Raw genomic sequence first — 23,494 nt, forward strand, 5'->3', positions numbered from 1 at the left:
CCATCTGAGCCAGCTGTTTAGGTAGCACTTTAAGTTCTGAGCAACCAGTCAAATATAGTTCTTCAAGTGATTTCAAATCAGCAATTGTGTCTGGAAGCTTCCCGAGTTTTATGCAGCCTTCAAGATTTAACAAGACAAGTCTCCTTAAGTGTCTAATAGATTTGCCAATCTTGACTAAATTTATACAATCTTTAAGCAGCAAACTCTCAAGACCAGGTAGTCCCGTGAAGTCAGGGGTTGTAGTGAGTAAATAAGAGTGACTTAGGTCAAGGATCTTCAAGCATGGAAAGGACTGAAAATTTAGTGGGAAAAAAGGTTGGATTCAATAGATTGTCATATAATTTGATTGATTATAAAGAGAGAGACAAGAAGAGTGAGTCGCACAACTTTCCCTGCCAAGCATCTTTTAGCCTGCTATGCCGCATATCAAGAACAACAAGTTTCTCCACATTTAAACACGTTGGCATAGAGCTCAAAGGGAGTCTGAGCCAACGCAGGCACACACCAAGTGTTTTGGAAAATCTTCATATCCTCCATCAAGCTTAACATCATTGAGCAGAAGCACATTTAATTGGCGCATATTTGCAAATGCCTCTGTTTTTATCACATCTGATGAGGTAGACGAAGTTTTTGAGATACAATTCATGATCAGTTGCCAAAAGCCACCAAGACAATTAAACATTGAATAGTTTATCTTCACAACCAAGCATTGATTCCTCCACAGAATTTTCATAAATATGATTTCCATAATTTGAAATTGGTCTGACATGTTTATCTTCTCTTAACATATGCATGTCAAGAATGAGGCCCTTAATTGTCTGGGTACCCTGCACCAAGCCAAGAAACACACACAAAAAGAATTACAGGTAATTGCCTGGGTACCCTAACCAAGAAGCATACACAAAAAGAGTTACAGGTGAAGCATGTAAAAACCAAAAAAAAAATGTGCATGACAAGTTTAACTCACTGTTTTTTCTGTCAACACCCTAAACGCCTCTTTATGATTCCATATTCTACTAAGATTCCCCGGTTCATCAGGAGATTCTTGGAGAACGACTGCTCTACCCATGTTTCTAACCAATTGATGCATCGTAAGATTGTTACTTTCATTGATTTCAATGAGACATCTATCCATGACACTTTGAACTCCCGAATTTGTTTTGAAGCCACAGCCATCTAAAATTTTTAAGTACAACATCTTTATCCCACCCAATAAAGAAAAAAACTATGTGAAGAAATATTTCTTTATGACGATCATTTTGCAGAGAATCATAGCTTTTTCTAAGAACCTTCTGAATTTGACTACCAGGAATTTCTTTCAGTTCTTCAATTTCACTTTTCCATTCATCTGTACTTCTGCAGCCGAGAAAGGAGCCTAAAACACAAAGAGCTAATGGAAGACCATCACAAAACCTCAACACACATTCACAGTGCTCGTTGAAATTTTCAGGATGATCTTCTTGTCCAAAGGCATGCAAGGCGAAGAGCTTACGTGACTCATTAGCATTCAATGGCTCAATGTGAAGTTTCCAACGACCTTTAGTTAACAAACTCTTAAATTGAGTTGTCATGATGATTTTACTTCTAGAGGACAGCCATTCTTGCTCACCGATAAATGGATTTGAATTGTTCCGGATTATCCACATTATCAAGAACAATAAGAACTTTCCTGCAACACATAGCATCCTTGATCTTCATAACTCCCTCATCTACATTATATATCTTTACTGATTTCCCCTGGTGCATATCTGAAAGAAGTTGTTCTTGTAGGCTATTCACAGCTTTTGGCTGTTCTGATGTTTCAGCAACGTCCGCAGGAAAGCAGCTCCTTTCAAACTTGTCATAGTTCTGGTTATAAACAGTCTTTGCAATGGTGGTCTTTCCAACCCCACCAATCCCGTAAAGTACCAATATCCTAACATTTGTCGACTCATCTTGCAACCACTGATTAATCAGGCCTACGTCAAGTCAAAACATCCACAATCCACAAAATTGAAATTATTTTAAAAAGGTTAAGCATTTCAGGTTATTAGTTTTCAGTTCATCCTCTTACTATCATTTTGCAATGATTTTAGTCATACTCAGAAGTGCTAAATTTATTAGTGTCACTTTGCACTAAGTTCCTTTTCCTAGTCTCTAGTCCTAAATGCCAATGATTAGCTTCAATTCTTTATACACCACCCTCTTGCAAATAAAAATAATAATAATAAAGTCATTCAATCTACAAAATAAAAATTTCTCCCCATTTCCCATTTCTACAGAAAGCAATGACACTACAAAACTATACTGAATACTCAAATCATATTGCTCCCGATAACAATTTGATCTACTCAATGCCTAATTCATTTCAAAACCCTATCATCAATTCCAACTAAGTGGGAAGCCACATGCAAAAGCTTGCGATCCAATTTATTTCCAACAAGCTTGACAACATTTTGAATGAATGATGCCTCGTACCTAAAAGCCAAAGTCATGGTTAAAACTAAATTTAAATAAATAAACTAAAGTGCCCATATATTTCTTATAAATACATCCACTCTTGCTTTTTTCTTTCCCTTTCTCTCTCCTCCCTCTCTTTCCTACCTTTCTCTCTTTCTCTCTCCTATCATTATGCACTCACATAATAAAACTTTTATGCTGTTAAATAGAACTTTCATATATATTATTAATTGATTAATATATTTATTAATTATTATAAATTTATGAAATATAATATAATTTTTTCTAAAAAATAACAATTATTTTATTTTATTATTGAAGATAATCTATGAAATAAGAATAAATAAATTTCTATAGTGAATAAGAATAAATTAATTTTAATTATAAAATATACTAAATATAAATTATATGAAATTCAGAATTCTGTATTGTAAGTTTTGTATTGATTTGAACCAAACACAAAGGAGTTGAGAAAATTACTGGTCTTTTAAAACCTCCCCGCCTAGATCTGCAACTTCTTTGAGAGCTGCCCTCCATCTCTCCACCTTGTCTATCTCCACCTTTAATTGCTCTTCATGTCTAACAAATGCTTCCATGAAGCTTCCTGTCTGCCACCTGACCGCATGTGGATCGACATGGTAGAAAATTGGCAAAATATGCATAACACCAGCTTTCCTAACCTCATTGATCTTCAAAAGCTCATTAAGGCACCATCTTGAAGAGGCATAGTCTGGGGAAAACACTATTACTGCTACTTTTGATTGTTGTATTGCTTTCTTGAGTTCTTGCTCAATGTTTTCTCCTCTCTCTATTTCATCATCGTCTCTGAAGGTGTGAATCCCAGCTTGAGTCAGAGCTACATAGAGATGATCTGCAAAAGTCTTGCGAACGTCTTTGCCTCTAAAGCTCAAGAACGCATGATAAGAACAACAAGATGATGAAGAAGAAGAAGAAGAAGAAGAAGATGCTTCAGCTTTTGAAGCCTGACGGGTGGTTTTGCCTCTAAAGCTCGAGAACTCATCATCAGAACAAGAAGATGAAGAAGATGAAGTTGCTACAGCTTTTGAAGCAGACATTATAGTGAAAACTTCCAAGCCAAATAGATGAGTAAGGAGATCCAAAGCAAGGAACAGAAGATATGAGCCACCAAATTTCTGAACACAAAACCATATGAAGAAAAAAGAGAACTTGTTCATGAGACTGCGAGTCTTCAGCCTCCCATAGAGCATTACATTCAGGTTAACCAAGAAAATCAAGAGCAGAACTACCAGATCAATGAAAATGGGAGGAAAATTCTGGGAAGTTTCACTCTGGAAAAGCCACTTGACTTGACCACTAATATTAGTGTGAAAATGCATAGTAGGAAAAACTATTATTGAAAGACCACATGATTAACGGCCGAAACATTAAAAATATATATATTTAAATCTTTCTAAGATTTTTCCGATTTAGTTAATTAAAACGCTTTAGTTTTATCAATTTAATTCTTAAATTTTATATTAATCTTAATTTTAATAATTAGTTTAATTAAATAATTTAATTAATAAACATAATATAATTGTTTTCCTATATTATTACTAGTAGCTAATTTTTAAAATTTTTTTTTATCAATTTTAATAATTATTTTCAAATTGATAAAATAGTATTTTACTAAATTAAATAAAATTTTATTTTTAACTAATTTCGATTAATCTTTATATATGAACTTATTTTAAGAATACATATTGTTTTAAAAATTACTAATTTTTCATGTCATTATATTCGTTATAGTGACTTAATTTTTTTAAATAAAAATTTATTATTTTTTATATATAATATAATATTATCATAGAATTATAAATATTATATTTAATTATTTAAATTAAAATATTAATTTTTATTTTCATTTTAATTAATCAATTTAAGAATTATTATTTTTTATTTGATTATATTTTTAGGAAAGTTATGTATTGTATTATTAATATATAATATTAATTTAATTATAAACTTAAATGTAAGATAATAACAACTTTTAAAAATATAATGGAAAAAAATATTTAAAAATTAAAATAAATTAATAATAAATGTAAATTAGCTCATTAAATTAATTTGGTTAAAACTCTATTATTTTAATTTTTTTTAAGTTTGATTTACATATATTTTATTTTAATTTTTTTATAATTTAAAATAATATTAACTTGTGTAATAAGGTTGCATAGTTAGATTAATGTGAAAGATAATTATTTATAAAATTAAAAAATAGAATAATTTTTAAAATGTATTTTGGTTAGTTTGGGCATTATCATTATAAAATTTATATTTTTATTATATTAGTGTTTAAAAATTTTATATTATCGCATTGTTTAATATAAATAATTTTAAAATATATTTAACATATTAATTATTTAATATATTTAATAAGTATTTTTATTTTTTTAAATTATAAATTATGTTATATATGTTATAAATACATCATTGAGTAAAATATAAATATAAACTTAATTATACATTTTTAATTATTTCATATTAATCATATAAGAATACTCTTCTTTTCCTTTTTTTTATCTTCCTCTCATTTTTGTTATTTTTAAAAATCTAAAACATAACAATTTAAAATAAAATTAAGATAGGCATAATTTCTCACATAAATATATGCAAAAATATAATTAGACTTTCTTACAATATCATGGTTAAAATTAAAAATTTAGTTAAGATTAATTAATAAATTAAAAATTAAAAAATATGCTAATTCATATAAGGATATTAACAAATTATAATTAATCTACAATTAAACTAAGCAAACTCAATAAAATTAAAATCTTATACAATAACATTTAAAATGCACTTTTTTTAACGCAAAAATGATATTGATAATCCTAAATATTTTTCGATGCATCAATATTAAATATGAAAAAAAAAATCAATCTATTTTAACCTATACAAATATCATTGAATTTGAAAAGATATTGGTTTTATTTAGATATAGCAACGGATTGGATATTTGCAAATACTCAATCTGGTAGAACAGAAATAGGATGGATTTAGGTAGAGAATAATCGAATTCAAGATGAGTTCAGTTTAAAAAGGTTAAATTGACAAAATTAAAATGTTTGCCTATATTTGAAAAACTATGTTTCGATTTCTTTTTAATCATTTAGCCATTAAATAATAATATAAAATTTATTTAAATAGATAAAAATTTGAAATAAATGAGTATCTAAATTTTATATTATGATTTTTTATTATATTTTAATAAAAAATAAAAATTCATTTTTGTTTTAAATGATTAATTATTCAAATAGAGTATAAATAATTTTTATGAATAATATTTATTTTAAATTTTAAATAAATTTATAAATTACAATATTTTATTAACATAAAAAAAATTTATTTAAAAATTGAATAATCAATAAAAAAATTCAGAGCACTTTTCTAATTTTATTCAAAATTTTAATTATTTTTATTCTATTTATAGTTTTATTCTATTTACCTAAATTAGTCAAAACTCAAATGCAATTATAATAATTTCATTAAAGTTTTCAATAAAAGATATTTTTTAATTTATTATACTGAAAAATAATTTTAGAATATAAAAATATTTATTTTTTATTTTTAATAAAAATAAAATAAATGAAAATTTGTTTATATATAAAAATAAATTGTAAATTTGGTTAAATTTATATTTTTATCAATATCAATCATTTTAAAATATATATATAAATTTTTGACTGAAAAGTAATTCTTCTACTTGAATTGAATTTAAAATTTAAAATTTTAATTTTAATATTTAGTTAATATATAAAATTAAAATATATTTATTCAAAAATTAAAATAAAATTTTACATTATAAGTTTTAAATATTTAAAACAATTAAAAAATAAATTAGTAAAGTAGAATTATTATATTAAAATATCCTTAACTTTATATTATTATAATATTATTAAATTTGACAAAAAATAATAAAAAATAAATAAAAGTATTGTAAAAAATTACAATAAAAGAAAAAAAAACCAATAGCATCATATAAACCCTATACTATTTTATATATTGACAACTAAAAATTTTATAATATAATAAATTATTGTAACACCCATAATTTTTAAATTTATTATTTTTGGGCAAATATGGATGTTTTAATTTTATTTAAATTTTAGGAAATTATTTTAAATTTTTCTGATTTTCAAAATCGGGTTTGATTTTCCGAAAATAAAAACTTTGATGATTTTTAAAAATTAATTTAAAGATCACGTGGCAAAACTAAAAATATATTTGGAGTCTATGAATTTTTCTGAGTTTTCTGAAATTTTTTCGAAATTTTTGGACCTCGTTTTCGGTCTCAAGGCAGAGTAAAAATTCAAAATTTTGTATTCCGAATCAAACCGGCCGAATCGAACCGGACCGGATCGGACCGATCGAATCGGACCGGCTCCTTCTTCTTCTTCTCTTTTTCTCCCGCGCGCGTTTCCTCCTTCCTCTCTTTCTCTTCCGTTTTCTCTCTCCTCCCTCCTCGCTGTCGCCTCCCTCGCCAACCTGCCTCACCGGCGCACGTCCCCCGCCCGCCCGCCACGCCGCTGGAACGCCGAAAATAGGCGCCCGAAGCGACGCGACGCGCAAGCGCGCCGCTTCGTCTTCCCGGCCGATCCGACCACCAATTGGACCGGGTCTTGTGTCCAAATCCATCTACTCGTCAAGAGCTTTCCATAGACACCAAAAACACCGAAATCCATCGAGTTTTTTATCCAATTTTTACCAGGAAAATTTTAGCCCATTTTGATTTTTGGGCTAGATTTCTCGCAAACCGTGAACCCCACGAGAAAACCGAGAGTACCAGAGCGCTCCACTCGTCGAGAGCTTCGCGGCAATATAAATTTTGAAATTTTTCGACACCGTTTTTCGGTGAATCCCACAGAACTTCGCAGTGTTTTTCCAAGCATTTAATGAGCTTAGAAAATTCCATAAAATTTATGTACTAACCTCTGTATTGTGGGCTTCGTGTAGGTATCTTCAATTCGCGGAAATTCGACAGTTGTCCGGTAAGTCGTGAATTTCTGCTGCATGCACTGCCACGGAAAAAAGTCTTCGAATTGAATCGAGGTTTTGGCCACCCCACCATTGTCAGATGTCCCGAGTGTGTCCCCGGAGTCGAAATCGGCAAAGGTAAACCCGAACCTTACTTTTTCGTAATTTTCTAGTGCTTAAATAGGATTAAAAATCTATAAAATATTCGTGGTAGCTCAGAAAATTATGATTCTTTTTGCAATAGCTTAGTAATATTGCTAAGGACCGTGGGGCAAAGTTTTAGAATTTTTAGAGCTTATTTGGGCAGTTTTTGCAAAAATGATCAATTATAAGGACTAAATTGAAATTTTACATATTGTGATGGATGACTGATTTGATGGGCCCAGGAGGGGCTATGTGATGTGATTGAGTTGTGGATATATGGGTTGTGAGTATAGAAGTGTGTTTTGAGCCATTTTGCAGGTTGGGTAGGTTCTAGGTATAGGGGAGACTCTGCCGGATTTTCGGCACGACTTAGGACGTATTTGGTCTTTTCTTGATTTGTATTGAGTCATTTGTATTAAATAATTGTAATATAATTTTCAGGTGAGCCGGGACAGCCTTCTTCCTCCGCTCAGCCGCCACAGTGATTGCTGTCAAGTCTGTGAGTAAAATATTAATTTTAATTATAATTTTGATATTATTATATGTTTAAGCATGCCCATGCATCACTTATATGTATATATCTATGTAGTTAAACTCTAGGCACGTTTTATGTTGCATTCATAACTGTTAAAGTGCCATGGATGTTGTTGTGGTAATTTGGAGCAGTGTGCGTGCATTGGCGTGCGTGTGATCTGGTGTGGACTATGGATAGGACGGGTAGACACGGCTTGAAATCTTCACTGGGACCCGGTCCTTCGGGGTAGACACGGTTTGAGTTCTTCGCTGGGACCCCGATTTGGTTTATTAAGCGAAAGTCCGGCTTGAGTTCTTCGTTGGCACAGGTTGGATTTAAGAGAGCTGTATAGGGGATTAGCTCTCATATATTATGATTGATATTACTGGGTGTGTGAGTGCTCCAAATTACCTTTTTGCTGTTATGATGTGAATTTATTGCTGATGTTGCATTTCATTCTACAGGATGCATTAATTTTAGATAGTTATAGAGATTATGGTTAAAATTGATATTTTACTCTTTGAGTCGAACGCTCACTCATGTTCAATATTTTTCCAGGCCATAGGAGGATATTTTTTAGGTTAACCTGCTTTTCTCCCTCACAGGTCATCTATTCATGTTTGTGTAATTCTATAAACTTATAGAATTTCCGCATGTGTTAGAAGTGTTTAATTGATTTGGGTCTGTAATATAAATTGTTATTTTGGACCTGTAAAATTATTATCACATGCATGTTTGATGGACTGGATGAGGGAACTGAGCTCCCATTTATTTTTATGCTGTATGAGGATGTGGAGGGTGAGCTGAGCCCCCAATTGATTATATATTGTGTTTACAGGTCGGGTGAGTCAAAAACTCCCCGTTGAAAGGTCCCTTTTATGGCCGGACTCTGTCCGGTTGATTTCTTGAAATTGGGCCCAAATGGGCCTTAGAGTTGGGTTAAGGAATAGTTAGGCTTACTACGGGCCTCGGGGGCTTTAGGCTGGCCCAAGTCCTAGTGCCGGTCCGGCCCATAGGTTGGGTCGTGACAATTATACATTTATTTTCATATAATAAATTATTTATTAAGATTATATTAATATATAAATTCATTATAATTAGGTTTACATACTCGTTGATCTTCTGTAATTTGTTAAATAATAGATCTATTATTAGGAATACCACAATAAAATATTATAGAGAAATAAAATATATTAAAAATAAATTGAATTGGGCTTTTTATAACACTTTGAACTAAAATAACATAATACATACAAAATTATGAATATTGATTAAAACCCAACATTTTAATTTTTTTAAGACTACGAATTAAAAAAATTAAACAAAATAAATATAAATCAACATATATATATATATATATATATATATATATATATATATATATATCATAAAAAAAAATGTTATTGTGGAGTTAGCGTTATATATTACTTAATTAGATGAATATTTATGTTATTATATTTACTAATTTTTGTAACTTTATTTTTTTTTAGCATTAAAAATAAGGTGTGAATGGTTTATAAAAATTAATATTTTAAAATCCAAACTATTTATATCCATAAAAATCACAATTAAAAAAATTAATTTTATAAATTGAATTACATTGATGTGAACTTATTTTATGATTTTAATGCAATTATCGACAATTAACTAAAATTGTATTAAATTATGTCAAGTAAAAAAGTCAAAATTGATTCTATTTATGAATTTTTCTTTTTTTGGATACTTTATATAGTTTAATATAATTATGTGTTTATATATAATTAATACATATTGTGTTATATTTTGTTAATTTGATGCTTTTATATATATATAATCAATAACTCTTACATATAAAATAATTAATAACTTTTTTAGTTTCATTTATTGCAACTTAATAATTTATTCTATTTGTATGTTAAATTATTATTATTATTATTATTATTATTATATAAATTTTTTCATTTATTATGTTCTATAAATTAATATATTATGTTTATTGTTCATTAATACGAATAAAATTATTATAAAAGATTTCAATTTTAAACTTTTTTTGTTGTAAACAATTAAATGTTATTATTTAAAAAATTTAATGAAATATCTAAATTATTTCTTAAAAAATTACATATCAAAATTTAACTAAATTTTTTAATAATTATTTATAAAATATATAAATGTATTAACTATAATTAAATATCATTATTAATAATTTTATAATATTTATTTAATAGTGTACTGGTTTAACCCCTATTAAACTTTAAACCCTTATCTCTCTATCTTCCACCTGTTTTATGATCGGTTCAAGTATGAAAACCTTGATATTTACATTTTACATTTCTTCACTTTTTAAAAACTTTGTTAAATATATATATATATAAATTAATATTTTACTTTAATACTAATACATTAAATTAAAATACATTTTTTGTAGTATCAAATTTTCAATTAAAAATTATAAAATATATTTTACATTATAAGTATATTTTATATAATAAATTAAAATATTTAGATATAATTTAAATTTAAATTAATAGACTATGTTGTTAATCAAATAAAATTTTAGAAATTACATTATAATTTACTATTAACTTTCACTAATTAATTTAGTCTCTCTAGTTAAAATTGTAATTATAATGTTTAGGCTTATATATACATAAAAAAATTATATTTTTAATATATTATATAATAAATTAATAACTATATATTTATTTTAATAGTAAAATAAATTATATAGTATTTATCATTATTAGTCATTTTATCATTAATCGAAACAAGTGCTCATAGTTTTGCTAAATGCTTATGGTATATTAATTACAATTAGTTATCAATTACCGACTATCAATTATTAATAACAATTGCAGTTATTAATCTGCTCCATACAACAATTAAATCAATTATCAATTACATTGTTTAAGTCATATATAAAAGTAAAATTTAACTTTTAATTAAATTTTAATATTATTTAAGTAATATATTATTTAAGTAATATCAACTAATCATATAATTAAGCACACTAAAATCCATTGTGAGAAATCTCATAGTAGCTTTTTCCATCAAAATTTCAATTAATTGAATTTTTAATTTTTAAATCAAACTTTCAATGAAAACCCTCAGGATAGCCAAGAAACTCCCGGTCTTCATATATCCCTCGTCCGCCTCTACTAATTTTCCCTTATGCATATCCCAAAGAAGTAAGTTATGCGCAAGCGAAGGACCCGAAGTATTCTCCTGTAGTATTTCACGTGACCGAAGACCATCCCCCAGAAATTGTAATTGGCACCAAACATTATTGTTCATCATAATGAAATTCCTCCGGAAATACGGGCAATCCGATTGAACAAGCTGCACAACATTTTGGCAGAACGATGTCATGAACCTAAAGCCAAAGTCATGGTAAAATGGAAATCTAATAAGCACAAAGATTAGGAATTTATTTAGTAAGTTGAAAATGAAGGATAAATTTGTTTAGTACTCACTCAATTTTATTAATTATTTTATTTTAATCATTATATTTTAATTTATTTTAATAAAATTACTTATTTTTTATTTTTTTTATTAGCAACCTTTCACACCAAAATTTGATAGAATTTTTATAAAATTTCTATGTGTGTGTCTTATATGATTTTAAATTATAAAAAAAATTTCTCCCTGCTAGATCATATTAAAAAATAAAAAAAAATTATTTTTATACTGTTTATTATATTTGTTAATCCCTATTCTTAAATTCCTAAAAAAAAATAAAAAGATAAAAACAAATTTCAATTAGACTCAGTGCAGATATAATTTCTCTTTTTATGAGTTGTACCAGAGATTCTCTCAAAACTTGGCCTAAATGAAATAATAATCACTAAAATAAAATAATTAATAAAATTGGGTGACTATAAACAAAATTTATCCAAAAAAACCTCTTTAAAAATTTTCATAAAAAAAATTCACTTATAAAGTTAAGATATAAATATATAAATTCTGTTCATTATACTTTCATTCATGTATATATATATAGTGATTAAGTTAAATCTACACAAAATTTTTACATAAAAACAAGGTTTATTTTCATTTTATAAGAATTTATTTATATATATATATATATATATATATATATATATATATATATATATATATATTATCAGTATATTATTATTTATTCTTTATATTCACATTCAATTTATATTTATTCCTCGCATTTGTTTTCTCTTTCACATAAATTTTCACAATTTTTTTACAAGTCATTCTTAAAACATTCAGTGACAAAATTTGCTCATAAAGTTTAGGGACTAAACTTAAGTGTATTTTTATATTATAAAAAATAAATATAAATATAATTGCATATCTTTCTTTTTCAAAAACAATCCAATTTTTTTTATTTGTTCAAAGTTATAAAAAAAAAAACAATTCAAATAAATTTTTGATAAAAATAACCTGTAATTTGTTAATAAGTTAATTTAAAATGATAGAAGAAATTACTCACTTTTGGCAAAATTTTTTAGAGGGGAGAAGAATATGGAACTCACCCTCTTAAATCAAAATATTTTGAACGCTACTTTTTAAAGCTTCAAAATATTTTAGAAATATTCGTCAGACCAACTGAGTCCACTTGAAAGTATTTTAAATAAATTAAATATAAATATATTGAAAGAGTTGAGAAAATTACCGGTTTTCACGACCACTGGAGATGTCCTCTAACCCAAAAGGCAGCAAATCCGACTGACGTGTAATTGACCTCCCTATCCAATTCAGTTCCTCTATACTGATAGGAACCTTTATAATAACGTGGAAGTCGTTGCACTGCGTTATATCAAGATATTCGAGTGAAGGGAGCCCAGGAATTTCAGCCGATATAGTATCAAATGGGTTATCACGCAGAACTAAATGTCTCAAAGACGGCAAATGAAGATCCGTGGTAAATTTACCATCTGATAAATTGCAGTTTGGAAGGATTAAATGGGTCAAAGAACGTGGAAGAAAAGCAGATGAAAACATAGTGGATTCTGGACCTTCTCTGCCTGATAACCAAGACCAAGGCCCCCTTACATCTCTCGAGCTAAAGCTTAATTCATTCAAGGTAATTCCACCAGCAAAAAACACCTTCAAGGATTCCATCTGAGCCAGCACTTTGGGTAGCACTTTAAGTTCTGAGCAACCAGTCAAATATAGTTCTTCAAGTGATTTCAAATCAGAAATTGTCTTTGGAAGCTCCTTGAGTTTTACGCAGCCTTCAAGATTTAACAAGACAAGTCCCCTTAGGACTCTAATAGATTTGTCAATCTTGACTAAATTTATACAATCTTTCAGCAGCAAACTCTCAAGACCAGGTAGTCCCGTGAAGTCAGGGGTTGTAGTGAGTAAATGAGAATGACTTAGGTCAAGGATCTTCAAGCATGGAAAGGACTGAAAATTTAGTGGAAAAAAAAAAATCGGCTTCAATAAATTGTCATATAATTTGATAGATTATAAAGAGAAAAAGACAAGAAGAGTGAGTCACACACCTTTCCCTGCCAAGCATGTTTTAGCCTGCTATACCGCATATCAAGAACAACAAGTTTCTCCACATTTAAACACGTTGGCATAGAGTTCAAAGGGAATCTGAGCCAACGCAGGCACACCAAGTGTTTTGGAAAATCTTCATATCCTCCATCAAGCTTAACATCATCGAGCAGGAGCACATTTAATTGGCGCATGTTTGCAAATGCCTCTGTTTTTATCACATCTGCAGAGGTAGATGAGGTTTTTGGGATACAATTCACAATCCGCTGCCAAACGATGCCACCAAGACGATTATGCATTGAACGATTATCTTCACAACCAAGCACTGATTCCTCCACCGAATTTTCATGACTGTAATTTCCATAATTTGAAATTGGGCCGACATGTTTCTCTTCTCTTAACAAATGCATGTCAAGAATGAGGCCCCTAATTGTCTCGGTACCCTGCATCAAACCAAGAAACACACACAAAAAGAGTTACAGGAGAAGCACGTAAAAACCAAAAACAAAGATGTGTATGAGAAGTGTAACTCACGGTTTTTTCTGTCAGCACCCTAAATACCTCTTTATGATTACATATTCTACTGCGCTTCCCCGGTTCATCAGGAGATTCTTGGCGAACAACTTCCCTACCCATGTCTCTAACCAACTGATGCATCGCTAGGTTGTTTCTTTCATCGATTTCAATGAGACATCTATCCAAGAGATGTTGAACTCCAATTATTGCTTCGAAGCCACAGCCCTCTAAAATTTTAACTACAACATCTTTATCCCACCCAATGAAGAAAAAAACTATCTGAAGAAATATGCTTCGATGACGATCATTATGTAGAGAATCAAAGCTTTTTCTGAGAATCTTTTGAATTCGACTATCAGGAATTTCTTGCAGTTCCTTAATCTCACTTTTCCATTCATCTATACTTCTGCGACGAAGAAAGGAGCCTAAAACACAGAGAGCTAATGGAAGACCATCACAAAGGCTCACTACACGTTCAGAGTGCTCATCGAAATTTTCAGGAGAATCTTCTCGTCCAAAGGCATGCAAGGCGAAGAGTTTATGTGACTTTTTAACACTCAATGGCTCAATGTGAAGTTTCCAACAACCTTCACTTAACAAACACTTCAATCGAGTTGTGACGATCATTTTACTTCCCGACGACAGCCACTCTTGCTTACCAATAATGGATTTGAATTGTTCTGAATTATCCACATTATCAAGAATAATGATAACTTTCATGCAACACATAGCATCCTTGATCTTCATAACTCCCTCATCTACATTATATATCTTTACTGATTCCCGCTTGTGGATATCTGAAAGAAGCTGTTCTTGTAAGCTATTCATACCTTTTGGCTGTTCTGATGTTTCAGCAACGTCCGCAAGAAAGCAGCTCCTTTCAAACTTGTCAGAGTTCTGGTTATAAACAGTCTTTGCAATGGTGGTCTTTCCAACACCACCAATCCCGTAAAGGACCAATATCCTAACATTTGTCGACTCATCTTGCAACCACTGATTAATCCGGCCTACATAATCATCTATTCCTGTTAAGTAGGAACCCACATGCAGAAGCTTGCGATCCAATTTATTCGCAACGAGCTTGACAATGTTTTGAATGAACGGTGCCTCGTACCTAAAAGCCAAAGTCATGGTTAAAAAGAAATATAATGAGCATATGTAAGGATTATCATCCTTCTAATACAAATAAATTTATGTAATTGATTTAATAATACTAAAATGGCAGGAATTTGAGTTGTCGAAAAAAATAATAACAATTTCAACTTTAACTTTGATTTGGATTATAATTCAATTAACTGCTTCAATTCAATTAAAATTCAACACCTTCAACATCTGTGTTATTAGTATTGTTTTTTTAACAATGTCAAGTAGTAGTCCTTGGAGATTGTAGTAGTTTAAATAAGTGGTTGTTTGGTTGAAATGAATTTCACCAAATTTTGTTAGCATGTAAAAATTTTAGGATTGAATTTCATAAAATTATTAAAATCAATTCTCATCAAATTTAATGAAATTTGAAATGAATTGGATTAAAATGCTCTTATATTTCTTACAAAAACATATACCCTCTCTCCTACCTTTGCTACTTTTCTCTACCATTATGCACTTAGATAATAAAACTATTTGTTAAACAGACCTCTCATATAAACTGAATTCTGCATTTTAGTGAAATTCTAGTTAAAATGAATTGTATCTTCGGATTAATTTGAACAAAACACAGAGGAGTTGAAAAAAATACTGGTCTTTTAAAACCTCCCCGCCTAGATCTGCAACTTCTTTAAGAGCTGCCCTCCATCTTTCCACCTTGTCTATCTCCTCCTTTAGTTGCTCTTCATGTCTATCAAATGCTTCCTTGAAGCTTTCTTTCTGCCGCCAGACTGCACTTGGATCGACATGGTAAAAAATTGGCAAAATATGCATACCATCAGATTTTCTACGCTCATTGATCATCAAAAGCTCATCAAGGCAACATCTTGAAGAGGCATAGTCTGGAGAAAACACTATTACTGCTACTTTTGATTGTTGTATTGCTTTCGTGAGTTCTTGGTCAATGTTTTTCCCCCTCTCAATTTCTTCATCGTCCCTGAAGGTGTGAATCCCCGCTCCAGTCAAAGCTGCATAGACATGATCTGCAAAAGTCTTGCGAACGTCATCGCCTCTAAAGCTCAAGAACGCATCAAAAGGACAAGAAGATGATGAAGCAGCCATTCTATAAAAGAGAAAACTTCCAAGACAAATATATGAATGACGTTATCCAAATCAAGGTACATCCATGGAACAGAAGATATGAGCCACCAAATTTCTGAACAAAACCATTAGATCCACAGAACGCACTTGTTAGCAATATGAAGAAAAAAGAGAATTCTTCAAGAGACTCTGATTCTTCAGCCTCCCATAGAGCAGATCGTAACATGTAACCAAGAAAATCAAGAACAAAACCACCAGAAGACCAGAGGAGGAAATTTCTAGGAAGTTTCACTCTAGGAAGCTATTTGACTTGAACAATAATATTGGCGTGGAAAAACTATAATTGGAAGGGGAAATGATTAATTAACTTTATCAATTTAATTATTAAAATTTTAATAATTAGTTTAATTTAAATTATTTAAATATTTTTTTATATTACCAATATTACCTAATCCATTTGTAACACTCCAAAATTTTAGATAATTATTTTATATATAAATATTAATATTTTATTGTATTAAATATTTTAAGATTTTATTTAAAATTTCTGAATTTTTGAATCAAATTTGATTTCCTAAAATTATTAAACTTCGATCATTTTTAAAAATTAATTTAAAGATTACATGGCAAAAATAAAAATATATTTAGATTCTATAAATTTTTTTGAATTTTCTGAAATTTTTCTGAAATTTTTGGACCTCGTTTTTTGTCTCAAAGCAGAGTAAAAATTTAATTTCGAGTGTTTTGAATCGAACCGGCCAAACCGATCAAATCGGACCAGATTTCCTTCTTTTTCTTCCTCCCTATCGTGCACCTGCTGCACCTCCCTTCCCTCTCTATTTTCTCTCTCCTCTCTCCTCCCCTTGCTACCCAACCGCCGCCTAGCCCTTCCCCGATCACCGGCGCCCCACCTGGATGTCTTCTCCTCGCCGGAAAGTCGTACCAAACTCCCTCCAGCGCGTGCGCGCGATGTTCTACCTTCTCGAGCCGATTCCAGTCGATTCGGCCACCAATTAGACCAGTTATTGTCCTAAACCTTATCTACATCTCGAGAGCATTCCATAGACACCAAGAACATAAAAATTCATTGAGCGTTTTATTCAATTTTTGCCCATAAAATTTTAGCATATTTTGACTTTTGGGCTAAATTTCTCTCAAACTGTGAACCATACAAAAAATCCGAGAGTATGGGTGGATCGAGCCAGACAAATTGAAATTAGTTATATGGGTGATGATGGAAGCAGAGTAAAGAAAAACCGAGCTGAAGGGCCATCCAATGTGCCACAAATAAGTAGTATGGGTGGCAGTCAAAGCCACTATAGTGGAAAGGTCAGAGGAAGCAGGAAGGCAGGCAGTAAACACAAAGTTAGGGGGTTTAGAGGTTCTAACAGCGGTCTGAGTTTGGGCTACAGTAGTTCTGAGTCTGGTTCAGGATCTTCCTTGGCACCTTACACACAGTGTGAAAGAGGACATTTAGGGCCCTATATGATGAGTTCAGGAGGATGTTTCCGATATGGCCAGTAGGGTCACTTTGCTAGAGAATGCCCCCTGTTCAGTGAGCCACAGATGGGATCACTGGGTTCTGTTGCAAATGTCCCTCGTCAACTATATCCTGGTGCTTCTAGCATGGTGGGCAGTTAGTTCAGTGGCCAACAGGGCCGAGGACAAGGAGGACGTGGATTTGGAGGCAGATCAGGAGGCAGGAGTCAACTTCAGGGTTCTGCAATGTAAGGTAGGGGTCAGGCTCGGGTTTTCACCTTGATCCATCAAGATGCTCAAGCTTCAAATGCAGTTGTGGCTGATATTCTTCTAGTCTGTTCTTATGAGGCTCATGTTTTGATAGATCCAAGTGCAACGCACTCATTTGTCTCCTCCATTTTTGCCATGAGGTTGGGTAGGAGCCCTACAACTTTAGAATGCCCATTGTCTGTAGCTACCCCTCTTAGTGACAACATAGACGTAGATATGGTTTTTTCGGGTAGCCCAGTGGTAGTGGATAGAAGGATCCTCCCAACATACTTGGGTCCTCTACCAGTAATGGATTTTGATGTAATTTTGGAAATGGATTGGCTGGTAACTCATTATGCCACTTTAGATTGCATGAACAAAAAGGTGTATTTTCATATACCTAGTGTGGAAGAGTTTAGCTTTGATGGTGACAGGAGCATGGCTCCCTAAAACTTGGTGTTAGTAATTAGTGCTAGGAAGATGTTGAGGCGTAGATGTCAGGGGTATTTGGCATTAGTGAGAGACACATCTGTTGAAGGTGTTAATATGGAGGATGTTCCTGTTATCAAGGAATTTGTGGATGTCTTCCCAGAGGAGCTTCCAGGGTTGCCTCTAGAGAGGGAAATAGAATTCTGCATAGATATTATGTTGGTACAAACCCCATATCAATGCCACCCTATAGGATGAAACCTGCAGAATTAAAGGAACTGAAGGAGCAGCTACAAGAGCTTCTGGACAAAGGTTTTATCCGTCCAAGTACTTCCCTCTAGAGCGCTTCTGTTCTATTTGTAAGGAAAAAGGACGAGTCCTTGAGGTTGTGTATTGATTATAAACAGTTGAACAAGGTGACTGTGAAGAACAAGTACCCACTTCCTCGTATCGATGATCTGTTTGATCAGCTCCAAGGGGCTAGGTTCTTTTCCAAAATAGATCTACAGTCAGGCTACCACTAGTTAAGAATCAGGAGCGAGGACGTACCAAAGACAGCGTTCAAGACTAGATATGGTCATTATGAGTTCCTGATGATGTCTTTTGGACTCACTAATACACTAGCGGCCTTTATGGACTTAATGAACAAGGTATTCAGGCCGTTCCTAGACCGCTTTATCATTGTTTTCATAGATGACATTTTGGTATATTCTCGGACCGAGGAAGAGCATATTTGGCATTTGAGGGTGGTGTTGTAAACATTGAAGGAGCATCAGCTATATGCTAAGTTTTCAAAATGCAAATTTTGGCTAGAGAGCATCTCATTCTTGGGACATATAGTTTCTAGTGAAGGTATTCAAGTGGATCCCAAGAGGTTGAAGCAATAACAGATTGGCTTAGACCTACAACGGTCACTAAGGTGTGAAGTTTTCTGGGCTTAGTAGGCTACTATAGATGTTTTGTATAAAATTTCTCCAGAATAGCAGCTCTCCTAACCAAGTTAACTGAGAAGAATGTCCTGTTCATCTGGACTGATGATTGTGAGGGAAGCTTTCAAAAGCTTAAGGAGTGCCTAACTACAGTCCTATACTGACATTACCAGTAAGTGGTGAAGGATATACGGTGTACTGTGACACCTCTAGAGTTTGATTGGGGTGTGTTTCAATGCAGCATGGGAAGGTAGTGGCTTATACATCAAGACAACTCAAGAGGCACGAGAAGAACTACCCTACCCATGATTTGGAGATGGCAGCTGTAGTCTTTGCATTGAAGATATGGAGATATTACCTGTACGATAAAGTGTTAAGTAGGAACCCACATGCAGAAGCTTGCGATCCAATTTATTCGCAACGAGCTTGACAATGTTTTGAATGAACGATGCCTCGTACCTAAAAGCCAAAGTCATGGTTAAAAAGAAATATAATGAGCATATATAAGGATTATCATCCTTCTAATACAAAATAAATTTACTTAATTGATTTAATAATACTAGAATGGCAGGAATTTGAGTTGTCGAAAAAAATAATAATAATTTCAACTTTAACTTCGATTTAGATTATAATTCAATTAACTGCTTCAATTCAATTAGAATTCAACACCTTCAACATCTGTGTCATTAGTATTGTTTTTTTAACAATGTCAAGTAGTAGTCTTGGAGATTGTTGTAGTTTAAATAAGTGGTTGTTTGGTTGAAATGACTTTCACCAAATTTTGTTAGCCTGTAAAAATTTTAAGATTGAATTTTATAAAATTATTAAAATCAATTCTCATCAAATTTAATGAAATTTGAAATGAATTGGATTAAAATGCTGGTATATTTCTTACAAAAACATATACCCTCTCTCCTACCTTTCCTACTTTTCTCTACCATTATGCACTTGGATAATAAAACTATTTGTTAAACAGACCTCTCATATAAACTGAATTCTGCATTTTAGTGAAATTCTAGTTAAAATGAATTGTATTTTCGGATTAATTTGAACAAAACACAGGGGAGTTGAGAAAAATACTGGTCTTTTAAAACCTCCCCACCTAGATCTGCAACTTTTTTAAGAGCTGCCCTCCATCTCTCCACCTTGTCTATCTCCTCCTTTAGTTGCTGTTCATGTCTATCAAATGCTTCCTTTAAGCTTTCTTTCTGCCGCCTGACTGCACTGGATCGACATGGTAAAAAATTGGCAAAATATGCATACCATCAGATTTTCTACGCTCATTGATCATCAAAAGCTCATCAAGGCACCATCTTGAAGAGGCATAGTCTGGAGAAAACACTATTACTGCTACTTTTGATTGCTGTATTGCTTTCGTGAGTTCTTGGTCAATGTTTTTCCCCCTCTTAATTTCTTCATCGTCTCTGAAGGGGTGAATCCCCGCTCCAGTCAAAGCTGCATAGACATGATCTGCAAAAGTCTTGCGAACGTCATCGCCTCTAAAGCTCAAGAACGCATCAAAAGGACAAGAAGATGATGAAGCAGCCATTCTATAAAAGAGAAAACTTCCAAGACAAATAGATGAATGACGTTATCCAAATCAAGGTACATCCATGGAACAGAAGATATGAGCCACCAAATTTCTGAATAAAACCATTAGATCCACAGAACACGCTCGTTAGCAATATGAAGAAAAAAGAGAATATTTCAAGAGACTATGACTCTTCAGCCTACCATAGAGCAGATCCTACAAGTTAACCAAGAAAATCAAGAACAAAACCACAAGATCAATGAAAATGAATGAGGAGGTCCAAATCAAGATCGATCCACAAGAAATTCATCCATGTGAATGGATCAGAAGTTCAGAACACTTCAACCACAAAAATCAGGAACAAAGCCACGAGAGCACCACTAACTTCCGGGAAGTTCATTCTGTAAAGTTAATTATACTTTACTTGACAGCTAATTTTTGTCTGAAAATAATTAGAAAAAGTAAAAAATTATTATTTAATTTTTATATTTTAATAAAATTAATTATTTAATTCTTAATTTTTAAATTATGTCATTTAATTTTTATATTTTATTTTCATTAAATTTTTAAATTTTTTATAAAATTTTTTATTTAATATCAATAAAATTATTATTTAATTTTTTATTTTAATAAAATTAAGTAATTATATATATATATATATATATATATATATATATATTTGAAAAAAACACTTGTATGCACTTCAACCAAAAAAAATAGCACCTGGAAGACCAGAGGAGGGAATTTCTTGGAAGTTTCACTCTAGAAAGCTGTTTGACTTGACCAATAACACTTGTGTGGAAAATCTATAAGTGAAAGGGAAGTGGTTAAAAAATATTTAAGGTTGAAAAATATTTTTTTTAAAAATTATTGTTTATATTTTTTTAGTGTTTAAAAGTTCTTGAAAAAATTAATTAATAAGAAATATTTTTTCAATTAAAAAAATTAAGCCATTTTTTAAAAAATGACTTTTAAAAGTTATTTTTTAATTTTTAAATTTTAAAAATCTTATTAAAATGTGAACACATTTATATATGCATAAAATTAATAAATATTATTAATTTAACATTACAAAAACTCAACTCAACTAAGTTTTTATCCTTAAAATTTGAGGTCGGCTATATTGATTCGTTTTCTCCACTCTAAACGATTTTAGGTTAAATCCTCAGAAATGTATAATGTCTTTAGGTCATATTGTACTATTTTCCTCCAAGTCAGTTTAGATATATCCCTTCTTTTCTTTCTATCCTCTAACCTAATGTGTTCTACTTGTCTAACTGGAGTCTCCATATGTCTACTCTTCATATGACCAAACCACCTCAATCTATTTTTTCTCAATTTATCCTCAATTTGCGTCATTCCTACCATTTCTCTAATACTCTCATTACGGACATTCACTAACATTGATAAGTGCACTTTTTGCATGGATAAAGTAATTTTTCTTGGTTATAAGGTTTGTTCTAGAGGAATAAGGGTTGATGAAGAAAAGATAAAAGCAATCAAAGAATGGCCTATTTCTAATAATGTAAGGGAGATAAGAAGCTTTCATGGTCTAGCAAGCTTTTACATAAGGTTTGTTAGAGATTTTAGTACTATTACTACACCCTTAACTGAAATAATGAAGAAAGATGTAGGTTTTAAATGGAGTAAAGAATAAGAAAATTCATTTAATGCACTTAAAGAAAAAACTTTGTTCTGCACCTTTGTTGTTGTTGCCTGATTTTAATAAAACTTTTAAAATTGAATATGATGCTTCTGAAAAAAGTATTGACGCTATTTTAATGCAGGATAAAAGACCAGTTGCATATTTTAGTGAAAAATTGCATGGAGCCATGGACCAGTTGCATATTTTAGTGAGAAATTTAACATTACAAACAATTAATAAAATTTTTTTTTATGAAAAATAGTTTTCAAATGCAAGCCATTTTCTGTAAAACAAACGGAATTTTAAATATTTTAAAAAATTTTCAATTGAAGTTAAATTTACCAATTTAATTATTAAAATTTTATGTGAATTTTAATTTTTCAGTGCAAGATAAATTTTTAACTTTATCAGTTTAATTATTAAAATTTTCTCTGAATTTTATTTTTAATAATTAGTTAATTAAATAATTTAAATATTTTTTTATATTATCAATATTACATACTCCTTTTAATTTTTTTAACAATTTTAATAAGACTAAATGATTAAAAAAAATTGAACTCTTTGTTTTTTTTTTCAATTTTATCCAAAATTTTTAATTTTATTAATTTACTCTCAAACTTTTATATCAGTTTCAATTTTAGCGATTAGCCAAATTAGATAATTTAATTGATAAAAATAATTTAAATATATGCCAATGTTATTAATTTTAGTCAATTATTTTAATTTTTTTATCATTTAAGCAATTATTTTAAATAAATCAAATAAAAATGTTATTTTACTAAAACAAATACTTTTTTTTGGAAGTAATAATTAGATTATTTTGATTATATTATTTATAAACATTTTATGTTTAAATATTTGAATTTTTTTTTCATTTGTTAAGCCTTAAATTTGAGACACAACAATGAGAAATATGCCAATTAAAAGTATAATAGAAAGAGATTAAAAAATTAAAATTAAGATAACAACATTAAATA

At 30.6% G+C, this 23,494-nt stretch overlaps 3 protein-coding genes and 1 long non-coding RNA gene across 4 annotated transcripts; all 4 read right to left on the minus strand.

Moving 5' to 3' along the window:
• Positions 1 to 667: 667 nt before the first annotated feature.
• LOC131175567 (TMV resistance protein N-like) lies at positions 668 to 3,687 on the minus strand. The gene is made up of 2 exons (XM_058140203.1): positions 2,920 to 3,687; positions 668 to 827 (listed from the first exon to the last, which is right to left on the minus strand). The coding sequence occupies exons 1-2, from the start codon at positions 3,666 to 3,668 to the stop codon at positions 782 to 784; spliced, it is 795 nt and encodes a 264-aa protein (XP_057996186.1). The 5' UTR covers positions 3,669 to 3,687; the 3' UTR covers positions 668 to 781.
• Positions 3,688 to 11,059: 7,372 nt separating this feature from the next.
• LOC131175413 (uncharacterized) lies at positions 11,060 to 12,781 on the minus strand. Its single transcript, XR_009145603.1, has 2 exons — positions 12,723 to 12,781; positions 11,060 to 11,447 (listed from the first exon to the last, which is right to left on the minus strand). It is a non-coding gene; the product is annotated as an uncharacterized LOC131175413 (long non-coding RNA).
• Positions 12,782 to 12,945: 164 nt separating this feature from the next.
• On the minus strand, positions 12,946 to 16,276 carry LOC131175316 (disease resistance protein RPV1-like). Its single transcript, XM_058139042.1, has 5 exons — positions 15,807 to 16,276; positions 14,117 to 15,185; positions 13,558 to 13,998; positions 13,103 to 13,459; positions 12,946 to 12,984 (listed from the first exon to the last, which is right to left on the minus strand). Exons 1-5 carry the CDS (start codon positions 16,274 to 16,276, stop codon positions 12,946 to 12,948), a joined length of 2,376 nt encoding a protein of 791 aa, XP_057995025.1.
• Positions 16,277 to 18,480: 2,204 nt separating this feature from the next.
• On the minus strand, positions 18,481 to 20,890 carry LOC131175317 (TMV resistance protein N-like). Its single transcript, XM_058139043.1, has 4 exons — positions 20,605 to 20,890; positions 20,422 to 20,560; positions 19,731 to 19,800; positions 18,481 to 18,615 (listed from the first exon to the last, which is right to left on the minus strand). The coding sequence occupies exons 1-4, from the start codon at positions 20,888 to 20,890 to the stop codon at positions 18,481 to 18,483; spliced, it is 630 nt and encodes a 209-aa protein (XP_057995026.1).
• Between the last annotated feature and the right edge of the window lie 2,604 nt (positions 20,891 to 23,494).

The sequence above is a fragment of the Hevea brasiliensis genome, chromosome 17, assembly GCF_030052815.1.
Source record: "Hevea brasiliensis isolate MT/VB/25A 57/8 chromosome 17, ASM3005281v1, whole genome shotgun sequence".
NCBI lineage: Eukaryota > Viridiplantae > Streptophyta > Magnoliopsida > Malpighiales > Euphorbiaceae > Hevea > Hevea brasiliensis.